This window comes from Mizuhopecten yessoensis, unplaced genomic scaffold, assembly GCF_002113885.1.
Source record: "Mizuhopecten yessoensis strain PY_sf001 unplaced genomic scaffold, ASM211388v2 scaffold5, whole genome shotgun sequence".
NCBI lineage: Eukaryota > Metazoa > Mollusca > Bivalvia > Pectinida > Pectinidae > Mizuhopecten > Mizuhopecten yessoensis.
Window position 1 is genome coordinate 7,279 of NW_018403330.1, and position 24,244 is coordinate 31,522.

A 24,244-nucleotide genomic window follows, 5' to 3' on the forward strand; every position below is an offset into this window, starting at 1 on the left:
TTTTTTGTTATTTCTTTTAAAGATAGAATAAAACATAAAGGACTTTTTTTTCTAAAATAGGGGGATTTGAAAATAAAATATATATATTTGAATTAATTGCAAGGAACATAAAGATACTAAACCCATTTTTCAATACGAAAGAATTAAGATCATAATCGGTCGTGAATGATAGCATGAAATCATTGTCATGTATATTTTTGTTGGATTGAAAGATCATAGGTATACTTAAGATAGTTAACTTTTGACGATTATCGGTTAATCCATATTTAAAACATATTTTCTGAGAGAAAGTAGGATAGGGTATACCAATATAAACCTTATTTATAACTAAAGTTGTTTAACATGTTGCGTCTTTTGAAAATAAAGATTGAATTTAAAATATATGCAATAGAATGATGGATGTTATTGTATATGTTAATAGTATTGATTCGAAAAAATAAAATACTGAATGTGAGAAGCTTGATTTGGTATTATATTTTAGTGATTGTAAGTATTGAATATAGGGTAACAAATTATACCCCGTTTGATAAGGGAGTATATTTTATAGTGAACACGGTAATGATAAATGGCTCCATCAAAGTAGTGTGTCCAGCTAACAATACTCTACACAAAAATTTAAAAGGAATATCAACTCATATGACGATATTTGTCATGCGAATATTTACTATTCGCATATACCAACTAGTTTTTTTCTCAAAGACAAAAATATAAGTACACAAAATTAGGAAAAATATCAATTCCAGCTGAATGCATTATCATTTCCATTTCCATTTAACTATCTTCATTTTGTAAAATAAGAAGGAAACATAAATCATGAATGAGTAACGCTAACATTAAAAAATACATATGCATTAGGAAAGATTTCAGAGCTTAGAAATAACTTCAATATAACTGAAATAGTACATCGCTACATATAAAGGCAATTGCTCATCTTGAATAATGAATGGGAAAACGGGAAAGATTATTATGACAAACAGATGAAATATAAATATATAACTGCTGTAATTTCTGGTAATACTTAACAAGACGCTCATAGCCTTTACGAACTCCTAGAAACACTTTTACGTAACATCAATGTACCAAATGATTGGGCTTCAAATTTCAGATTATCTCCGTATAACAGGCTAAGCAAACTTCCGATCCTGTTAAGAATAGGAGTAGACACGTTCATTTAAACTATTTACAAAAATACAAAACACATAGCAATTACAAAATGATCGAATAGAAAATTAAATAATATTTGATACATCTATATACATAACTCATTTATGCTTATTGTAACAATTCCATTCCCCATTTATCTTGAAAAGTACTATTTATAACGCAGGTCAAGAGTGTAACCTTGTAAAATGACATGCAAAAATATATATTTCACTTTTCCAATAACTAAGGTGAAAGTATCCAAAATATGGATCACCAAACCATCGTTTTCTTCATTCATTGATAATAGCGGATTAGTTATGAGTTAATGGTTGTATCATATAACTAACATACTGCATAACTTAAGTGCTAATCACAAGAACAAAGCCACAGAGATAGATATGTACATCGGATGAAATTGTTTTACAAGTGCGCGTTCAGAAATGTGTTTAAATATAACAAAGTAAAAAAAATCACAATTAATATAACAGAAAATAAGGTGATACCGACGTGTCTTGTGACAATATATCCCTCATAAACATCAAGAAGCAATCTGCCCATATAGCTGAGCTTGATGTTTGACATTTGGACTTTGAATCGCAAGAAAACAAAATATAGATTTTACATTTACTATGATGCGAGTCTTGTTTCCTTCCACCTCCAGATTTGCTGGGCTAATAGAAATGTAAATACCGGTGCAATACTCATTTGTTAGCTTTGATTTGTTCTATTTCACCTTTTATACCTCTTCCATCAAGATCCAGGGTCAAAGTCAGAGATCCACTTTGTCTTTGACCTTTGGACCCAATTGACCTTGACCATTAACCCAGTGACCCTGATCTTTGGTCAGTTGACTTATTCTTTAGTTTCGACAAACTTTGCTTGTTAATATCATTACAAAATGTTCATCAGGGAAAAGGTAAAAAAATCTAATCTTCACCTTTGACCCAGTAACCTTGACCTTTTGTCAATTGACTCCTTGTTTAATTCTGAGCAACATTGCTTCAAAGTGTCATAGGAAATGTTCACCAGTGAAAAGATACAAAATTTAACCTTGACCTTTGACCCAATTACCTTGACATTTGACCCAATGACCTTGACCTTTGGTCAGTTGACTACTTGATTAATTCTGATCAACTTTGCTTCATCATGTCATAACAAAATATTCATCGGTGAAAAGATGCAAAAGTTGACCTTGACCTTTGAATCTAATGACCTTTACCTTTGACCTCGACTTTTTACCTCAGTGTGTCTCATTCTTTAATTCCGAACAACTTTGCTTCATAATGTCATAGCGAAATGTTCACCAGTGAAAACTACACAATTTGACATTGACCCCTGACCCAATGACCTTGACCTTTGATCAGTTGACTCCTTGTTTAATTCTGATCAGCTTTGCTTCATTATGTCATAACAAGATGTTCATCAGTAAAAAGATGTAAAATTTGACCTTGACCTTTGATACCTAATGACCTTGACCTTTGACCTTGACGTTTTACCTCAATGTGTATTATTGTGAACTGAACATTTTGACCAGGTTTCAGGTACATCGGTCAATAAATACCAAAGTTATCAGCCAGTAACAAAATTTGTGGACAGACAGACAGACAGACAGACAGACAGACAGACAGACAGAGTGATTACTATAGGGCACCCGTATCTCTGATACGGGGCCCTTATAAAATATTATTTAGATATTTTAAGTTTTGATAAATTTATTGATTTAAAAGTATTTGTGCAAAGAGTGAAACGATTTGGGTACTGATACAATTTGGGTTCCTTCCTCCTTATCCACTAAAACATAATACATCGTTACCAATACTCCACATAGCCGTAAATACCAACATACTTTGAGTTTGGGAAGAGGGAGATTTTCCAAAACGTCACAGAAAAGCCTATTACAATTACAACATTGAAGTTTGAAACTTAAAGTTACAATAATAACATTCAGCATCTCTTACTGTAAGGCACAAGTCTTTCTACAAATCCAGCTATCGGCGTTTTAAGGACTTCCTCTTGAGACATATTTACCCAAATGCACGTCCTTATAGCATATAGTGACAGAAGAAGACACTTTACAAATGTAGAAATGATATCAGATTACTTTGATTGACTTCATTAAAATCAACAGCCTCCTGTGGGCTTCACAAGTTGACAATGACTTTTCAACGATGAAAAAATAAGGACTTACATTTCACCGGCATCCATATCATACAAAATGGCACTATGATATAAATGATTTTACTGATTTAGTTGTTTAAATATCACAACATTTGTAAAACGAAAACAATAAGTCCTCTCATCGTTGGGTAAAAAGACCTAATTACGACTGGTATATAATTACAGTGTTTCATCTATATTTTTTGCATGTAAAAACAACTTCAATCTATGTCAGGTGGTGATCGAAATTGACTACAAATGAAACTTTAAGAAACCGAAATGTAACTGTACAAAACGTCATACAAATATAAACATACGTAATTCCTTTCAAGTGCTTTGAGTAGTCATATAACAAACATACTGCATAACGTTAGTGCTAATCACAAGAACAAAGCCACAGAGATAGATATGTACATCGGATGAAATTGTTTTACAAGTGCGCGTTCAGAAATGTGTTTAAATATAACAAAGTAAAAAAAAAATCGCAATTAATATAACAGAAAATAAGGTGATACCGACGTGTCAATTAAACTCGAAATCGATAAAACTAGGGATAAATATGATCAAAGGTAAGATTTTCAAAGAGATATGTGAAACATACTAGGAGAATAAGACCAGGTGTTCTGAAAGGGTAAGCTTTTTATGCTTTATCGACGACACCAGCCATGTAAATGTCGGTCAAATTCAGATAATGTCACGCTCTCAAACGCACAACCGGAGAAGCAACAACGAAACCATAAAAACATACTAAGGAAAATGTTCAAAAGCATCTACAAGAACATAATTAGCAAAACAAAATCTTATAAATTGCCGGCATATTGTTATCAAATACTTTAGAGAAGTGATTAGCTTTATCGAATTAATATGTATAAATACAAATGTGTTTGGCACGCTTACACACCTAATGGAATATGTCCCGTAAAACAATTAGTAAATTATATAAAAAATATTTACAACCCTAACTGTAGCTTATATACAAGAATAAATACGGATGATGCGAGCCTGTACTTTTTTCATCTCTGATGGTACCAGTTATGTAATCGTTATGCAAACTCAACATAAGGATATTAGTCAGGAACATATCTTAAAATTCAACTTCACTTCAAAATGTAACACATGATTGTTTAAATTAAGCAAACATTTGACTGCTATTTAACAGAACGAAACACGACCTTTTAATATTACACCATGGTGGTAAATATTCGTGAAATAACCTAGACCATTTGAGGGGGTTTTCCGAGAAGGCTAGAAACCCACATAAAACAAACCCACAATAATATCAAAAAGATCATTCGTGGGAGAGCATAAAAATTCAAGTAGTTCACAGTTACTGATTTGATAGAGAATTCAACACATTCTATTACAACCACAAGTGTTTGATTGCACCTGATAACCTTTGTTTGTGCTAGTGTAATGCATGTCGTGTAAGAGGCAGGCCGTTGCTCCGTGTACTTACATGAAGGCGTGATTTCCGAGACGTAATGCCTACAAATAACAACTGATGCTTCCGCTTCATTATCTTATTGTGGTATATAGCAAAGCTCTAAGACCGTGTCACACACAATGATAACTTCTTCAACCACTGCCTGTGAATGTCTGTTTCCTGAAGAATTCAAACTTTTCTTTCTAAAGCTTGATGGACACGTTTTACCGGTTAAAAAAACAAAGATGTTTTACCTAAAATATAAACTATCAACTGATGACTTTTAACAAGGAATACGTTTGTTTCCGCTGTTTCCTATAATCCTTCTTCTTGTATGTCAATGTTTGTTTTGTTGTCGTCAGAATTTTCCGATGTTTAACTGACTGGCATTCATTCGAAAATGATTCTACAACCATATCCTCGAAATTTTCAGAGCCCAGAAAGATGATCCCTTAACCTCTTTGTTATTCTCCTATGAATTTGACGCTATCGACATCTTTAAATGCTGATGATAGATACTGAAAATGTTCATAGTTTATTGTTTCAAACATATGTCTTATATAGAAATTAAAAGTTTCGAGGAACGAAACAATCCTTGTTCAGATATTCTTCCACTATATTCAGAACAATTGCAAGCCTTCCCATTTCGCCAATTTTTTTATAACATGATTTGTTTTTGTTTTTCATCGTTTATCTATTTAGTTGTTTTTATCTTCAGATTTGGCTTTTCGATGTCTGACAGAAATTGCAAAAATGTTCTCATTTCACCTCTTTTCAGCAGATATGTTGAAAGTGTTTGAGCTGTTTGGATATTCATATGTTTGAGTGTCTCTTTTATAGGATTTTTACCTTCATGATCTTTACACACAAACATTTTTATTAGGAAAGCCACGTCAAAGTCAGTTTGATTTGATGTTGATGCGGTCGACTGTTGTACTTCTGTCTGGTCACCCAAGATACTTTTGCAAATTACATCCTCAAGATGTCCAGATTTCCATATGAATTGGGTTTTTTCTGCGTCTTCTTCTGTGTTTTTTTCTGCTTCCTGTTCTAGAGGTTCAGGCAATACAACACGTCTAATGAACGATATTACCTTGGTTGTTTCGACTTCCTCAATGTCTCCTTCAAAGCCCAGCTCATGCTTTCCATTTACGTATCGTTCATCATTGTTTTTCATATTGAGAAGAACCTTCATAACATCATCAAAGTTGTCGCTTTCGACTTTTTGTTCTCCGGTTTCGCCTGGGTTTTCTTTGCAATATTCGCTCCTTCTTTTGAAAAGAGTTCTAGCGCAGAACGAAGCCTTGTTTTTCCAGTTTGAATCACGCTCCCTATCTTTCCGGTTTGCATCATGCGTACTTTTTTTCCAGTTTGCATCACGCGCCTTATTTTTCCGGTTTGCATCATGCTCTGCTAGATGAAGTTCCGCCTTACAGTGAAACTTTTTGTCCCTGTCAAAGAGGAACGTACATGGTATTTTTAGTCTTTCACTAATTTCTGTTAGAGTTGTGATTCTCTCGTGATTACTTGATCCGCCGATAGAAATTATTTGAGTTCTAGCAGCCATTTGCTGAAAATCGGTCAGCTGAGGTTCGGTTAATCCAACAATATGTTCTGCCTCCAAAACCCGATCAAATACTGATCGAATAACCTTTTTGTCTGTGAAACCTTCGACAAACAGTATAGCTTCAGAGAACACCATTTCCTTCAATATGTCCTCCAATTCATAGATTTTTTTTATTTCATTCAATTTGACAACGCGGTGTTCCACTATACCGTCGGCATTCCTCGTTCTCCTACAAATGAACATTCGGGACATTGACCAGTGGTTGATCATCGCTGTATGATGGGTGGTTAGCAACAACACTTTTCCTTGGTCCTTGGTGTGCGTCCGGAACACTAGGTCCCGTAACTTCTGAATCATGTGGAGGTGCATACCTCGGCCCGGTTCCTCTAACACTAATGTTTGATAGTTCCGGTGTGCATACATCAATGCAAACTGTTTTGCTTCTATGATTCCTTCCGGTACTTTCAGAAATCGTATATCTGTTTCACCATCATTAACAGTAATTCGTGACTTTCCATCCATTTCGAATTTGTATTTCAATGGACGAATAATTGTCTGGTATATTTGGTTTGCTTTTTCCATATCGACATCTTCAGATTCCAGCAGCTCTTGAAGTATCTCCGCCTTGTTTGAGGCTGCGTCGTAATGCTCATTTCCTTCACCAATGTTTCTACTATGGCTCCATTGAATGGGTCCCGGAGAACGTATGGGAAAGGTTACGACAACAGCACCGTGTATAGCCTGGAGAACAGATTCACATTCACTGATATCAGACTCTGATTCCAATTCCTTGAATTTCTGTATCAAGTCATCCAATTTAACATCCGAAATGCCACTCTTTATAAGACCGTCTAATTCACATGACAGTTTGGTGCTATCATTACAAAAGGAAATTACTTTTTTATCAATACTGGGATAGTGATCAAGATAACATTTTTCTCTTTTTTTGTCCGTATAAGTGATACAAACAAGTTTGTACATTTGCTTGGTATCCTTGGCGGCAGGTTTGTTCATTTCCTTGGAGTCCGAGTGCGGTATAAAGACACATGAATAAACATGACATCCTTTGGGAAGTTTGTCTGATAATTTCTGCCTTATTTCAAATTTGCATATCACAAAAGCATCATTATTTATGTCTGCTACTGTCGAAATTGAAGAGTTCGCAGTATTTGAATCACATCGCCTGATCAGTTCAAAAATGGCACTTTTCCCGCTTGCATTCGGTCCGACAATGAAATTAGGTCCATCCTGAAATTCCAGGGATTGATGTTTCCGAAACTTTATAAAATTTTGGAAAGCTACCGCTCGGAGCATCTTGTTTCTGAAAAATAGAACATTACGATGTTGTTAATTATGTTTATAAAAGATTGAATGTCTATGTGAAGTAGGTATGTATAGACAAAATAAGATCTAACGACCGACTGGAAATCATTTTTTTTCACCCTTTACAGGGCTCTTCAGGTTTATTTCAAACAGCGTGACGTCACAATTACATATCTCACACTACAATAGTCATGTGACATCACAATGTACACATACAATATACAAATTTAATGTATTACCTTTGTACATGTATCAATTATTTGCGTCCGGCACTATTCTAACAGAAAAGAAAGACGACCAGCTTATCAAAGGTTAAAACCATGTCTCAACAGGACCATTACAATTTTGCGGTATTTGACCACCAATACTCAAGCTATTGCAACGTCACGTTATTATTCTAGTGTTATGAAATGTTATTGTGACGACACGATGTCTTTTTTGAATAAACCTAGAGTCATGTGAAGGGTGAAAGCAGCTCGGACTTTTTTAGTCTGTCGTTAGATCTTGTTTTTGTTGTTTATATATATTTATATATAGCCATAAATAGTTTTAAATGTCCATGTGACGTTAAAAATATAAATAAAACAAAACACGAAGACTAGTCTTTTTCCATATATGTCATTGACACATTTAATGCAAGTACATTCATGTAATCTTTTTACGTCGCAATTTCTAGACGTCCGCATTATGTGTACATTGTTTATGACGTCATTATTTTTGACGTCTTAAGTATGTGTACTCCATTTATGACGTCACAAATAAATTTAAATCGCATGAAGAGCCCCAAGATGGGCGAAAGCGCTAGCCGATTATACTAGTCTTCGTGTTTTGTTTTATTTATATATATATCATCAATATATATATCACCGTTGTGCTTTAATAAACAGCAAAAGACAACCAAAACATCTTAAACGTATTCTAACTAGATCAAGGTTTGAAAGTAATCATATTAATGCATGTGTATCAAAATGTAATACACCTCGTTGTGGTACTTGTAACCAAATTATAGAAGGAAGTGATGTTAAGTTCAAAAATGGTTTTAGGTTTAAGGTTAAAAAGCATATGAATTGTAAGTCTAGTAATGTAATTTACGCAATGATTTGTAACAAGTGTTCTGAATTTTATATCGGTCAAACGGGCGGTGAACTGCGATGATTACCTGTTTGTTTATTCGGATACAGGAATAACAAATCAACTGTGAGTATTACACTCCATCCGTAGAGGAGGTTGAGATGTCACAGCTAAAGCAAAGCAATATCAGAATTGTAAATCTAAAGTCGGCATAGTTTTCACGGTAATATGAAATAGGTCCTACCTAGAGGCGATCGCTTAATATAATCATACTGTATACATTTTGATTCATTGAACAGAATAGCTTAACCACCTGATCATAATTTAAGATTAAGTATTAATATTTTTGACGATATCGCATCGCACACAGGGGTTCAGTTTTGTGTTTAAATCTGCTGGTATATTACATAATTCAATGGAATAGACATGCATATGTGTCACTATGCAATGTAGTACGGACGATACTTATATTCGTATCATAATGACTATAGATTGTATGTGTTACGGTATATTACGGTATATAATAGTATAAAGGACGTACAAACTAAGCCGATTTCATTATGTATACCAATGTGACAGGCCAGGCCGGGTTTCGAACCCGGGACCCTCTGAACTCTAGACTTACGCTCTATCAATTGAGCTATCTGGTCGCCGATGATCGACCCAGTCAAGTTCCATTACATTCCTCCCTCCTTTTTCTAAGACTTCACTCCCAAAGACAAAACTATTTATAACCCAGGTCCGGGTATACCCTTGTCAAGAATACACAAAATGCTTGAAACAAGGGTTGGTGACAAGCGCACAGTAACAGGAGAGGAAAAATAGCGTTCACTTATTTCTCCATGTTCAATGAAAAAACTAAGTATACCCCTTAGTTTTTAACAGCTGGGACAGTCTCAATAGTTCTGTCACCGACCTTGAGCTGGAGAACCATTGTTTGATGACGCTTTGGGAAAAAAGATTGGTTCCGTCTTTTCCTGCTTAAGCTTTAGCATGTTCATCTAGGTACTGATATCAGTAAGCAAAAGGGTATTTTGTTGATACTTTAACACAATACACTGTATACAGTACACTATGTTTTAATCCCACAAAGTTGATATGTTCCTTGATACATGTTCACAGGTAAACTATATTAATACTATACCTTCTATGGTTAGGTTGTAATTGCGTTTCGGTCTAAGTTTGTGTTAACACTAACGCCTTTTCCATAAGAACTACCATNATAGCGTTCACTTATTTCTCCATGTTCAGTGAACTATCAAAGTATATCCCTGCTTAAGATTTAGCATGTTCATCTAGGTACTGATATCAGTAAGCAAAAGGGTATTTTGTTGATACTTTAACACAATTCACTGTATACAGTACACTATGTTTTAATCCCACAAAGTTGATATGTTCCTTGATACATGTTCACAGGTAGACTATAATAACTATGATACTATTATTATCTGATCGACCTATGGTATTGTGATGATTTTATAGTTCCCTAAAAGATACCTTCCGGAATTCACGCAATGTTAGGTTTTGAACAATGTACTCGGGTTACTGTGTACCGTTCGTGACTGATTTTGAATTTGTAATGAATAAAATATAATGCGTACTTAACTTATACACAAAGTGTCTCAGTAAGTATGCCGAAGTTCACACATATTGTCTATCCTCAAAAAGTCCTTTTGTAACCTCGTGTACTTAGTTTTAAACTCACAGTCATGTTATACCTATTAATACTTTATATAAACTTCCTGAACTCTTTACTTGGAAAGATTTCCAACCTATGGATATTGATATGTATCAAATCAACACTTAATGTAGCAGATATTGAGGGGCAATTATAGGAATAAAATCAGGTACTGAGTGCAAAGACATAAACGTGTGAACTTAAAGAAGATATCCTTCCTGAATTACAATTTTGAAAACACTGGATCGACTCGGATTCATCGATGGTGACGTCATTACTGAAAATACATGCACATTGCTCATGTTCCATTCACAAAATTCGCCGAAACAAAACTGAAAATGCATATCCAATTTCCTTCTTTCCCAATTTTCTGACTGGTAACATTTGCAACACACTATACGTACAGCCCGTATTAACATGTAAGTATAGCCCTAGTCAGGTTTAACATCTATTTTATCAGATAAGGGTATTTTGTTGTTACTTAAACACAATACACGTGTTATTTACAGTACACTATGTTTTAATCCCACAAAGTTGATATGTTCCTTGATACATGTTCACAAGCAAACTATAATAACACTATACCTTCTATGGTTAGGTTGTAATTGCGTTTCGGTCAAAGTTTTTGTTTTTGTTAACACTAACGCCTTTTCCATAAGAATTACCAGTAACTGTGGACAGGTACTCTTTCTCATCAGCCCCACTTCATACATACATGTAGCCTATATCTGTTACCTAGACGGTCACATGATATCATGTAAGATATAATCAATAAATATAAGAAAGCAAATAGACACACTATTCATTTTGATGAATTTATAAATATACCAATTATCAACTATACTATGTTAAAGTATGTCGACACCTCACACTGCGTCAGTTCCTGATCGCCCTGTGGTATTGTGATAAATAAATAGCTTCCTACAAGAAATCTTCCAGAATTCACGCAATGTTAGGTTTTGAACAATGTACTCGGGTTACTCTGTGTTCGTGACTCATTCTAAATAGGTGATGAGTAAGATTAGTTCATACTTAACTCATACACAAAGTGTCCCAGTAAGTATGCCGAAGTTCACACAACTTGTCTATGCTCAAAAAGTCAGTATGTAACCTCGTCTCCTTAGTTTTAAACTTACAGTCATGTTATACCTATTAATATCATAAATAAACTTCCTGAACTTTTTACTTGGAAAGATAGTGTCGTTTATGAACGGGTTGTTCACTTTTGCAGTTGATATTTCCAAATAGCTACCTTTACTTTATTGAAAGATACGATACCTTATCTTATGTTAGCAATTAAACGGTAATTGAAGTTACTTTTATTTTTTGTTTTGGTGGTACTGACTTAAATGACCAACGCTGTTAATAGGACGAAAATTCATTGACCGCATATACCAAGTAAAATAGAAATTTAACTTTGTCTAGTTTGTCTGTTTTATAAGAAAGTGTTTTGGTCTTGTTCATGTGGTAACCACCACTGTGCTATTGCGGAAACAGAAAGAAAGAAAAAAACAATTTCCATTGACTTTCTGAAATATTTCATAACCTCACTTGTAAGACTCATATTTCCATCATGTTAATAGTGTCAACACTGATGTATACCTGTGAGCAGTTCATGTGTATAATAATACAAATAACCTAACTATACGTTGAATATTGTGTAATTCAAATAAGCTTACTTTACTCTAGATATTGTTTATATTGATATTGTGTATATATTCTAATAAGTTCAAATTGAATATACTTGTCAACTAATGTATACCTAGCGATACCGAGGGGTAAGCTATTGTATTGTGTCCAGGGCGCAGGAAGGATCACGTCGGTGGCGAAAGTATATCATTGGTCAGAAAGCAGCCAGTCGGGTATAGGGCGGTATAGATAAATTTGGAGTTTATTTGTTATGTTAAATATTTTAGTTGTACACGCGTACCTAATTATATTGAATCTTACCGATACTTTATTCTGCATATTTTGTTATTAATTCATGTCCATCATAATGTTTTGATTTTATATCATTGTACTATTTTATAGTTATAAAATTATGAATTAATTATTGCCTGAAAAAAATAATAAAACACAATGAACCTGAAGGAGCGAGATGTTCCTCTTTCGAACTGGCTACATACCATTGTTATATTCGTGAAACCTAAAACAAGATTTCTTTTTTTTTCTGCCATAACCCCTAAAAGTATCCTCCATCCCGACTCAAGGCGTAAACCTGCGAATAAGTTGGCTAACTTTCCCGGTTATATATTAAAGGGCAATATCTGGGACATTTTATTTTCTATATTTTCACTAAATTACAAGATAAATGAGCAATGTCGATTTCCTGGTAATATCTTTTTTCGACGTATATCAATACTTCCTCATTGTCAACATTTGACTACGTTTATCTTCCTACTTCCCCATTTCTAGTTAACACTTGTCTTTAATTGCTTTCGACTTCGTAGCTTTATTGTAGATTAGCATTAATTCGTTAATCTCCCGACTATAAGCTAGATGAGGTCGTCGTTGAAAAAAGTTATTGACAGCTAATATATCTTCCTGTTCAACATAAATGATAAATTAAAAGTATTTATTAATTCTTTTCAAAGAACATCGGTACAATACACTGGTATTGAGTTTGTCGCTGCCCCACTATATAATCATAAAAATAAAGGAGATTCTGATTCAGACCTTACCTCCTTCCTATAAAATGACAAATACAAAAATGTAAACAAAAATTAAATAAAGGAAAGTGGCATTATCAACGAGAATTAAAAACACTCTATAGGCTTTGCAATTTGAAACCAAAACATGTACACAATAAAATTCGAAATTGTAATAAATACACAATACATCAATATGAATAGAAAATGCGCGAAAATTCGAACAAAAAGCTTTTGATTATACAACTGAATGTGAAACCACAGCACTGTGGAGACCAGGATGATATCCATGTCAGGAAGAATTTTTATGTGACCTTCGTTTGAATGATGTCAATTGTACGTTAAGCAACAGTGGTGGTTATGTAATTCTGTAAACAACACGATATCAATTGTGTGTTTATCAAGATACATGTAATAAATTATACACGGCTTGCTTGACAGGATTACTTCCCCTTTGTTGTGAAGAGAGTAATACATTAAAGTTAAACATATTTTATTATTTACCCAATAACCACTTCAGAAATAAGACCAGAACAAGCTAAACGTATTAACTGTTCAAAAAGTGAAATAAAGGTATATAGATTGGAGGACATTCCATAATTCACGACAAGTTTCAGCATTATATATACATGAGGAACCTGTCAGGGTATTTCTAAGTGAGATCCGAGCGTGGGTAGTGTAATTCAAGTGAATATTCTAAAAAGACTTTGTTTGTATTATTTTTCTTTCCTACATGCCCATGTCTAATACAAAAACTACATGAGCTAATTCCCCGACATAATACTATTATAACAGCTACATAGGCTAACGTCCTTACAAAATATCATTCCTACATGAGCTAAAGCCTCTACATAAGACACCACCTACATGGGCTGCCGCTCCTGCATAACAGAAGAAATAAGCTGACGTCCCTATTTAATATAACACCTACATTAGCTGACGCCCCTACAAAATATAGCACATACAGTAGCTTGCGTTCCTATATGATATAGCACCTATATGAGCTGGATTTCTAACATAATATAGCACCAACATGAGCTGACGTCCTTACACAATATAGCACCTACATGAGCTGACGTCCCTGCATAATATAACGCGTATACGAGCTAACGCCCCTTCTAAGCATGAAACAAAATTAGCTAGCGCCTCTTCTTAATACGTCCAGTGTTCGAATCTTGGTTTTGCCTCAGTGCATTTTTTCTGTCAGAAGACTGTTGTTGTTCTCTATTTTATTTTATTATTTTTTATATTTTTTATAAAGGTACTGCAAGGTACGGAATTCTTTAAGAAAGTATATGACAACGTTATGGTTATATACCCGGGAAAGCGGTCGCAGTGCGTCGGTACAGTGTTTGGGTGTTATACAGTATAGCAACAAAATCCCTATGACATGTTCATATAAAAAAAGTATTTTGTACGGTACGGTACGGTATGATACGGTATTTTATAGTATGTTAAGATGTGGCATTGCATGGCATGGCAAACCATCGTGTGTGTGCCTTACATTCTATATCAAGGTGTGGTACTGAGAATAAAGAGTGAGTTGTCCGTCAATGTAATGCATGGTTGTTGTAAATTGAATTGTTTATGAAAAAAATGAATAAAAACAAATGTAAAAACATATTGGTGCGTAATTTTGCTAGGTTTAGACCAAAAAGATCTGATTTCCACAATGTAGCTTTCTGCTAGCTAATCATTGTAATGAAATACGTCCTATAACGCCTTATTTCTTAATATCTCAGCGGGAAGATAAGAATTTTATTTGTTTACATCTAAGGTGTTGTCTATGTCTAGATGGCTAAACATCTAAGGTGTTGTCTATGTCTAGATGGCTAAACATCTAAGGTGTTGTCTAGGTCTAGATGGCTAAACACCTAAGGTGTTGTCTATGTCTAGATGACTAAACATCTAAGGTGTTGTCTATGTCTAGATGACTAAACATCTAAGGTGTTGTCTTTGTTTAGATGGCTAAACATCTAAGGTGTTGAAGTTGTTTAATAAGTGTACTCAATGGCAATTGTATTATCTGTTTAATAAGATGATGAAATAGAAATGTCTTTTGCTAGAATGATTATTAATGCACAACATTAAAACATTCAAATCTTGTTTGTAACCCCTGTTTCAAATTCAATTTACAATGCCAAAATACACCTACATGTATGAACTAAATTTGACTGGAAACGAGTAATATCTTAATTTGTGCTAGGATAAGATTGCCATAATACATCTTTGCAATTTGATTGAAGCCGGATATCTGAATTTCGACCTATCAGAAGCCAGTTCGTTTCGGCCATATTTTCAGTAGGTAAGTTGAACTTGCTGTACTGCTTGCTGTTGCATGCCATACCAAATTTGATTTAAATTCAACAATACCTTAATTGCGACTTATCAGAAGCAAATCAATAGTGACCATCTTATCAAGTGACTAAATGGTAGTCACCTTGGCGAAACCAGACAATGGCTTTCATTTTGACATTGTATTTTCTTACAAGAAGAGCATTACGTAAACATCGCGTTAATGAACTTCTATTACAATGTACATGAAAAGCGAAATACCGAAGTGTCAACAAATCAGTAATTTAAACTAATGATTGATAAAGCTATGGTAAAATAGGAAGAAAAGAAGGAAGAAAGAATTCACAGTTGAAGTCTTATATGTCTTCGCAAATCAGACGCCGTGTCGATAATGTTTGATATTCAATAGGAAAGTGTTTATTAATAGTCATATGTTGTCTCATTTGAATCTAGCGAGCAGTCTTTGAGAAAACTTCCAGGAACCAATTTTTGAGGAAGAGAAAGAGGAAAAGCAAGCAAACACTGGCTTGCATTGCCATTTGTCAAATATGAAAAACAATTACAAGATACAAAACTAAATGTAGATGAATAAACTGTGAATCTTAAATATTAAATGATCGTAAGTATGTGATTTACATGGAATGAATTTCATCGGGCTCCTTCGTAATAAGATAGGAGTATCTGTCATAAGCAATTTGCCCTCTGGAATAATAAGTGTCGGTTTAAAGACGGGATAGACAATTGTGGTTCCGAGAAACATGCATTCCCTGCTGGGAACTGATATTGGAATCATCGACCAATGCATATTACTTTTGTACCAAAACCATTTTTTCGTGATATGAAAGAATGATTGCAATGAGTATACAATAAATATCTCAATGCCTAATCTCAAGGTTAGTTAAAACAATTTGAAATTACCTTTTCGATATTTATGTCAATTTATCTCTTGTCTTAATATTGCATGTATAAAAAATGAGGCAATACCCAGCAATAAAACAAAAGACGATACATACCATGTATAAATCAGGGATAAGATACGGCAAAAAAGAACCAGGAAATTTTCACCAATAAGTTACAGGACAATAACAGAAGGAAAACGTGAGCGATAAGATACGACATAAACACCAGGACATCGTCAGCAATAAAGTACCGGACAATATACACCAGGACAACGTCAGCAATGAGATACCGGACAATATACACATGGACATCGTCAGCAATAAGACACCGCACAATATACACCAGGACATCGTCAGCAATGAGATACAGGCCAATATACACCTGGACATCGTCAGCAATAAGATACAGGACAATTTACACCAGGACATCGTCAGCAATGAGATACCGGACAATATACACCAGGACATCGTCAGCAATGAGATACAGGCCAATATACACCAGGACATGCATCGTCAGCAATGAGATACCGGACAATATACACCTGGACATCGCCAGCAATAAGATACAGGACAATATACACATGGACATCGTCAGCAATAAGATACAGGACAATATACACCAGGACATCGTCAGCAATGAGATACCGGACAATCTACACCTGGACATCGTCAGCAATAAGATACAGGGCAATATACACCAGGACATCGTCAGCAATAAGACACCGCACAATATACACCAGGACATCGTCAGCAATGAGAAACAGGCCAATATACACCAGGACATCGTCAGCAATAAGACACCGGACAATATACACCAGGAAATCGTCAGCAGTAAGACACCGGACAATATACACCAGGAAATCGTCAGCAGTAAGATACCGGACAATATACACCAAGAAATCGTCCCCAATAAGATACAGAACATTATACACCAGGACATCTTCAGCAATAAGATACCGGACAATATACACTAGGAAATCGTCACCAATAAGATACAGGACAATATACACAAGGACATCTTCAGCAATAAGATACAGGACAATATACACCAGGACATCGTCAGGATTATGATACAGGACATTATACACCTGGACATCGTCACCAATAAGAAACAGGACAAAATACACCAGGACATCGTCAGCGATAGAATACCGGACAATATACACCAGGACATCGTCAGCAATGAGATACCGGACAATATACACCTGGACATCGTCAGCAATAAGATACAGGACAATATACACCAGGACATCGTCAGCGATAGAATACCGGACAATATACACCAGGACATCGTCAGCAATGAGATACCAGACAATATACACCTGGACATCGTCAGCAATAAGATACAGGACAATATACACCAGGACATCGTCAGCAATAAGACACCGGACAATATACACCAGGATATAAACAGCAATGAGATACAGGCCAATATACACCAGGACATCGTCAGTAATAAAAAAACGGACATAATACACCAGGACATCGTCACCAATGAGATACAGGACAATATACACCTGGAAATCGTCACCAATAAGAAACAGGACAAAATACACCAGGAAATCGTCACCAATAAGACACCGGACAATATACATCAGGAAACCGTCACCAATGAGATACAGGACAATATACACCTGGAAATCGTCACCAATAAGATACCGGACAATATACACCAGGAAATCGTCACCAATAAGATACCGGACAATATACACCAGGAAATCGTCACCAATAAGATACAGGACAATACACACTATTAAATCGTCAGAAGAAGATACCGGACAATATACACCAGAAAACGTTACAAATAAGATATCGGACAGTATACACCAGGACATCGTCAGCAATAAGATACCGGACAATAAACACCAGGAAATCGTCACCAATAAGAAACAGGACAAAATACACCAGGAAATCGTCACCAATAAAATACAGGACAATAAACACCAGGAAATCGTCACCAATAAGATACAGGACAATACACACTATTAAATCGTCAGAAGAAGATACCGGACAATATACACCAGAAAACGTTACAAATAAGATATCGGACAGTATACACCAGGACATCGTCAGCAATAAGATACCGGACAATAAACACCAGGAAATCGTCACCAATAAGAAACAGGACAAAATACACCAGGAAATCGTCACCAATAAAATACAGGACAATAAACACCAGGAAATCGTCACCAATAAGATACAGGACAATACACACTATTAAATCGTCAGAAGAAGATACCGGACAATATACACCAGAAAACGTTACAAATAAGATATCGGACAGTATACACCAGGACATCGTCAGCAATAAGATACCGGACAATAAACACCAGGAAATCGTCACCAATAAGAAACAGGACAAAATACACCAGGAAATCGTCACCAATAAAATACAGGACAATAAACACCAGGAAATCGTCACCAATAAGATACAGGACAATACACACTATTAAATCGTCAGAAGAAGATACCGGACAATATACACCAGAAAACGTTACAAATAAGATATCGGACAGTATACACCAGGACATCGTCAGCAATAAGATGCCGGGCAATATACACCAGGAAATCGTCACCAATAAGATACCGGACAGTATCTCCAAGAAATCGTCCCAAATTAGATACAGAACATTATACACCAGGACATCTTCAGGAATAAGATACCGGACAATATACACTAGGAAATCGTCACCAATAAGATACAGGACAATATACACCAGGACATCGTCAGGAATAAGATACCGGACAATATACACCAGGACATCGTCACCAATAAGATACCGGACAATATACACCAGGACATCGTCAGCAATAAGATACAGGACAATATACACCAGGACATCGTCACCAATAAGATACAGGACAATATACACCAGGAAATCGTCACCAATAAGATATAGGACAATATACACCAGGAAATCGTCACCAATAAGAAACGGGACAATATACACCAGGAAATCGTCACCAATAAGAAACAGGACAATATACACCAGGAAATCGTCACCAATAAGATACAGGACAATATACACCAGGAAATCGTCACCAATAAGATACAGGACAATATACACCAGGAAATCGTCACCAATAAGATACAGGACAATATACACCAGGAAATCGTCACCAATAAGATACAGGACAATATACACCAGGAAATCGTCACCAATAAGATACAGGACAATATACACCAGGAAATCGTCACCAATAAGATACAGGACAATATACACCAGGAAATCGTCACCAATAAGATACAGGACAATATACACCAGGAAATCGTCACCAATAAGATACAGGACAATATACACCAGGAAATCGTCACCAATAAGATACAGGACAATATACACCAGGAAATCGTCACCAATAAGATACAGGACAATATACACCAGGAAATCGTCACCAATAAGATACAGGACAATATACACCAGGAAATCGTCACCAATAAGATACAGGACAATATACACCAGGAAATCGTCACCAATAAGATACAGGACAATATACACCAGGAAATCGTCACCAATAAGATACAGGACAATATACACCAGGAAATCGTCACCAATAAGATACAGGACAATATACACCAGGAAATCGTCACCAATAAGATACAGGACAATATACACCAGGAAATCGTCACCAATAAGATACAGGACAATATACACCAGGAAATCGTCACCAATAAGATACAGGACAATATACACCAGGAAATCGTCACCAATAAGATACAGGACAATATACACCAGGAAATCGTCACCAATAAGATACAGGACAATATACACCAGGAAATCGTCACCAATAAGATACAGGACAATATACACCAGGAAATCGTCACCAATAAGATACAGGACAATATACACCAGGAAATCGTCACCAATAAGATACAGGACAATATACACCAGGAAATCGTCACCAATAAGATACAGGACAATATACACCAGGAAATCGTCACCAATAAGATACAGGACAATATACACCAGGAAATCGTCACCAATAAGATACAGGACAATATACACCAGGAAATCGTCACCAATAAGATACAGGACAATATACACCAGGAAATCGTCACCAATAAGATACAGGACAATATACACCAGGAAATCGTCACCAATAAGATACAGGACAATATACACCAGGAAATCGTCACCAATAAGATACAGGACAATATACACCAGGAAATCGTCACCAATAAGATACAGGACAATATACACCAGGAAATCGTCACCAATAAGATACAGGACAATATACACCAGGAAATCGTCACCAATAAGATACAGGACAATATACACCAGGAAATCGTCACCAATAAGATACAGGACAATATACACCAGGAAATCGTCACCAATAAGATACAGGACAATATACACCAGGAAATCGTCACCAATAAGATACAGGACAATATACACCAGGAAATCGTCACCAATAAGATACAGGACAATATACACCAGGAAATCGTCACCAATAAGATACAGGACAATATACACCAGGAAATCGTCACCAATAAGATACAGGACAATATACACCAGGAAATCGTCACCAATAAGATACAGGACAATATACACCAGGAAATCGTCACCAATAAGATACAGGACAATATACACCAGGAAATCGTCACCAATAAGATACAGGACAATATACACCAGGAAATCGTCACCAATAAGATACAGGACAATATACACCAGGAAATCGTCACCAATAAGATACAGGACAATATACACCAGGAAATCGTCACCAATAAGATACAGGACAATATACACCAGGAAATCGTCACCAATAAGATACAGGACAATATACACCAGGAAATCGTCACCAATAAGATACAGGACAATATACACCAGGAAATCGTCACCAATAAGATACAGGACAATATACACCAGGAAATCGTCACCAATAAGATACAGGACAATATACACCAGGAAATCGTCACCAATAAGATACAGGACAATATACACCAGGAAATCGTCACCAATAAGATACAGGACAATATACACCAGGACATCGTCACCAATAAGATACAGGACAATATACACCAGGTAATCATCAGTAATAAGATACAGGACAATATACACCAGGACATCTTCAGGAATAAGATACAGGACAATATACACCAGGACATCTTCAGGAATAAGATACAGGACAATATACACCAGGAAATCGTCACCAATAAGATACCAGACAATATATACCAGTAAATCGTCAAGATTAAGATACCTGATAATATACAATTGGAAAATGAGATACAAGACATTATACACCAGGAAATCGTCACCAATAAGATACCGGACAAAATACACCAGGAAATCGTCACCAATAAGACACCGCACAATATAAACCAGGACATCGTCAGAAATAAGACACCGCACAATATAAACCAGGACATCGTCACCAATAAGATACCAGACAATATATACCAGTAAATCGTCAAGATTAATATACCGGATAATATACAATTGGAAATTGTCAGCAAAAAGATAAATGACAGTATAATAAACAACAGGAAATTTTCAGTTATAAGATACAAGACTATATTCACCTGGAAATAAGATATCGGACAATATACACCAAGAAATCGTCACCAATAAGATACAGGACAATATACACCAGTAAATTGTCACCAATAACATACCGGACAATATACAATTGGAAATTGTCAGCAACAAGATAAATGACAATATAATAAACAACAGGAAATTTTCAGTTATAAGATACAAGACTATATTCACCTGGAATTCGTCACCCATAACATACCGGACAATATACACCAGTAAATCGTCAGTAATATGATTCAGGACATTATACACCAGGAAATCGTCAGTATTATGATACAGGACAATATACACCAGGAAATCGTCACCAATAAGATACCGGACAATATACACCAGAATATCGTCAGTAATAAGATACCCGACAATATACACCAGAATATCGTCAGTAATAAGATACAGGACAATATACACCAAAAAATCGTCATGATTAAGATACCGGATAATATACAATTGGAAATCGTCAGCAATAAGTTACCGGGCAGGATACAATAGGAAATCGTCAATGATAAAATACCGTACAATATAAATTCAGACAGAAATCGTTACCAGAAAGATACCGGACAGTATGTAGTTTAATCATCATGCATTTTTCAGGACCATTCGAATAAATAAAAGATCTGGCTTCTGCTTGTTCGAATATGCGTTCTAGTCCGATTTCGATCAAAATTGATATGTATCTGTATTTTTGCATCGCAAAATCTTTACGATGTACCATGAACAACTACATTTCATGGCATTGAACTTTATATATCTACTTCCATTGAATAGGTAATTGACAGATGACATTTCTCATGCAATTATTTCAAATTTTGCTTCTATTATCATCATGTTTTGTCTTTTGAACCAAAGGAGAGGGTTTTATACCCCGTCGTTCAATGCGATTTTCCTTTCGATAAAACATGATGAAATTGAATTTCGTTGGTTCTTCTTCAAACGTTAGGCATATATATGACATATCCGATTACGCGTTATTTTACATAAGATACAAAAATATATACAAAGTAGCAAAAAGACATTTTATCCATTTTTATGATTAGATGCATATATGGTAAACGTAAACATTTTCGCGGTGTGAAAGTATTCGCGGGTTTTGCGCGTTGAATATACCTAGCGCAAAGAAAATATCCACAGGCAAATATTTACTAAACGAATATAAACATTACATATATGGTGTGTAGATAACAGAACAAATACCAACACCAACATTTCAACACGCGAAAATGTCCACTTTACAGTGAACATAATCAAATAGACAGTTACTTAACAAAGATGTTTAACTGCAATATTAACTGCAATACTTACTATGTGTTAGGGTTTACACCTTATGCTGCTCAGCTTTCCTACCTCTGCTGTATGTGTGATTGTGTCCTGTTTATAGAAGTCGCGGTACTTAATATACTCAAAAAGTGTCTTAACATGCGGACATATTTCGTGCACACCACGTGCACAAAATATGTCCGCATGTTTTCTGAGAAATTACGTTTTGCCAAGTGTTGTGCAAAGGTTCAGGAAGACGACTTTTGAACCCAGTTGTTCAAAAGGTGATTAGCTTAATCTTAATCTTAAACCTTTAATAATTGTGTCAATAAACAAGATACTATCTCACAATTTTGCATGTAAATTCATTCTACTAAATATTTGTTATCTGGAAAGTTGTACCCAATTCAATAGTTTTGTTTTAAAACTCACTANCATAATCAAATAGACAGTTACTTAACAAAGATGTTTAACTGCAATACTTACTATGTGTTAGGGTTAACACCTCATGCTGCTCAGCTTTCCTACCTCTGCTGTATGTGTGATTGTGTCCTGTTTATAGAAGTCGCGGTGGTGATTTCCACGAAATATGTCCGCATGTTATCTGAGACTTTACGTTTTGCCACGTGTTGTGCAAAGGTTCTGGAAGACGACTTTTGAACACCTGGTCTACTCTCAAACGTTAATCATGTAACAAAATGTTTATTTTGTTTATCTTGTCATATGAACGAACAATGTCCATATGTTATCTGAACGAACATTGCATCCTATCACATGTTGTGCAAAGGTTGGTCTGAAAGCAGGAAAAATATGCTGACTTTTTACATACCTCGTCTGCACTTGAAAGTTACGGACGTAAACACTTATTCTATCTTGTTTATTGATCTTTACATAAACGTCTATATGTAAAAGTACTATACAAAATATGTATTACAAAATATGTATATTTTAATAGTTCTTAACATAATTTTTAATGGCTGATGAATAAAGACGATGGGCAAGCTTTTCGTTGGCATCTCATGATCTCATTGGAAAGTACGCTATTTGTTTTTAATATGAAGGTCGATGATTTCGATTATGGTCATTGGTGTGTTTTATTGTTTAATTATCAATATCCTTGTTATCGATCTAAATGTGTCGTGGATGTAGCAGAATACACCTTGCCTTCTCCACTTGTTCTTTTCCAATGGTCACCATGTTTATATTGTCATAGTCCATACTTTTTTCTCGGTTTGCCTTACGAATTAAA

General features: G+C 35.3%; 1 protein-coding gene across 2 annotated transcripts; it reads right to left on the bottom strand.

Annotated features, from left to right (window-relative positions):
* Window positions 1-5,401: 5,401 nt before the first annotated feature.
* On the bottom strand, window positions 5,402-23,765 carry LOC110440228. 2 transcript variants are annotated; one of them, XM_021500769.1, is made up of 2 exons: window positions 23,482-23,765; window positions 5,402-7,611 (listed from the first exon to the last, which is right to left on the bottom strand). In XM_021500769.1, the coding sequence occupies exon 2, from the start codon at window positions 7,602-7,604 to the stop codon at window positions 5,418-5,420; it is 2,187 nt and encodes a 728-aa protein (XP_021356444.1). In that variant the 5' UTR covers window positions 7,605-7,611; window positions 23,482-23,765; the 3' UTR covers window positions 5,402-5,417. The 2 variants fall into 2 exon arrangements, with proteins under 2 accessions (XP_021356444.1, XP_021348498.1); XM_021492823.1 differs by lacking the exon at window positions 23,482-23,765 and adding an exon at window positions 23,041-23,124.
* Between the last annotated feature and the right edge of the window lie 479 nt (window positions 23,766-24,244).

Coding starts and splice junctions, on each gene's coding strand:
- LOC110440228 (XM_021500769.1), bottom strand. CDS start 7,604: ATGCTCCGAGCGGTAGCTTTCCAAAATTTTATAAAGTTTCGGAAACAT.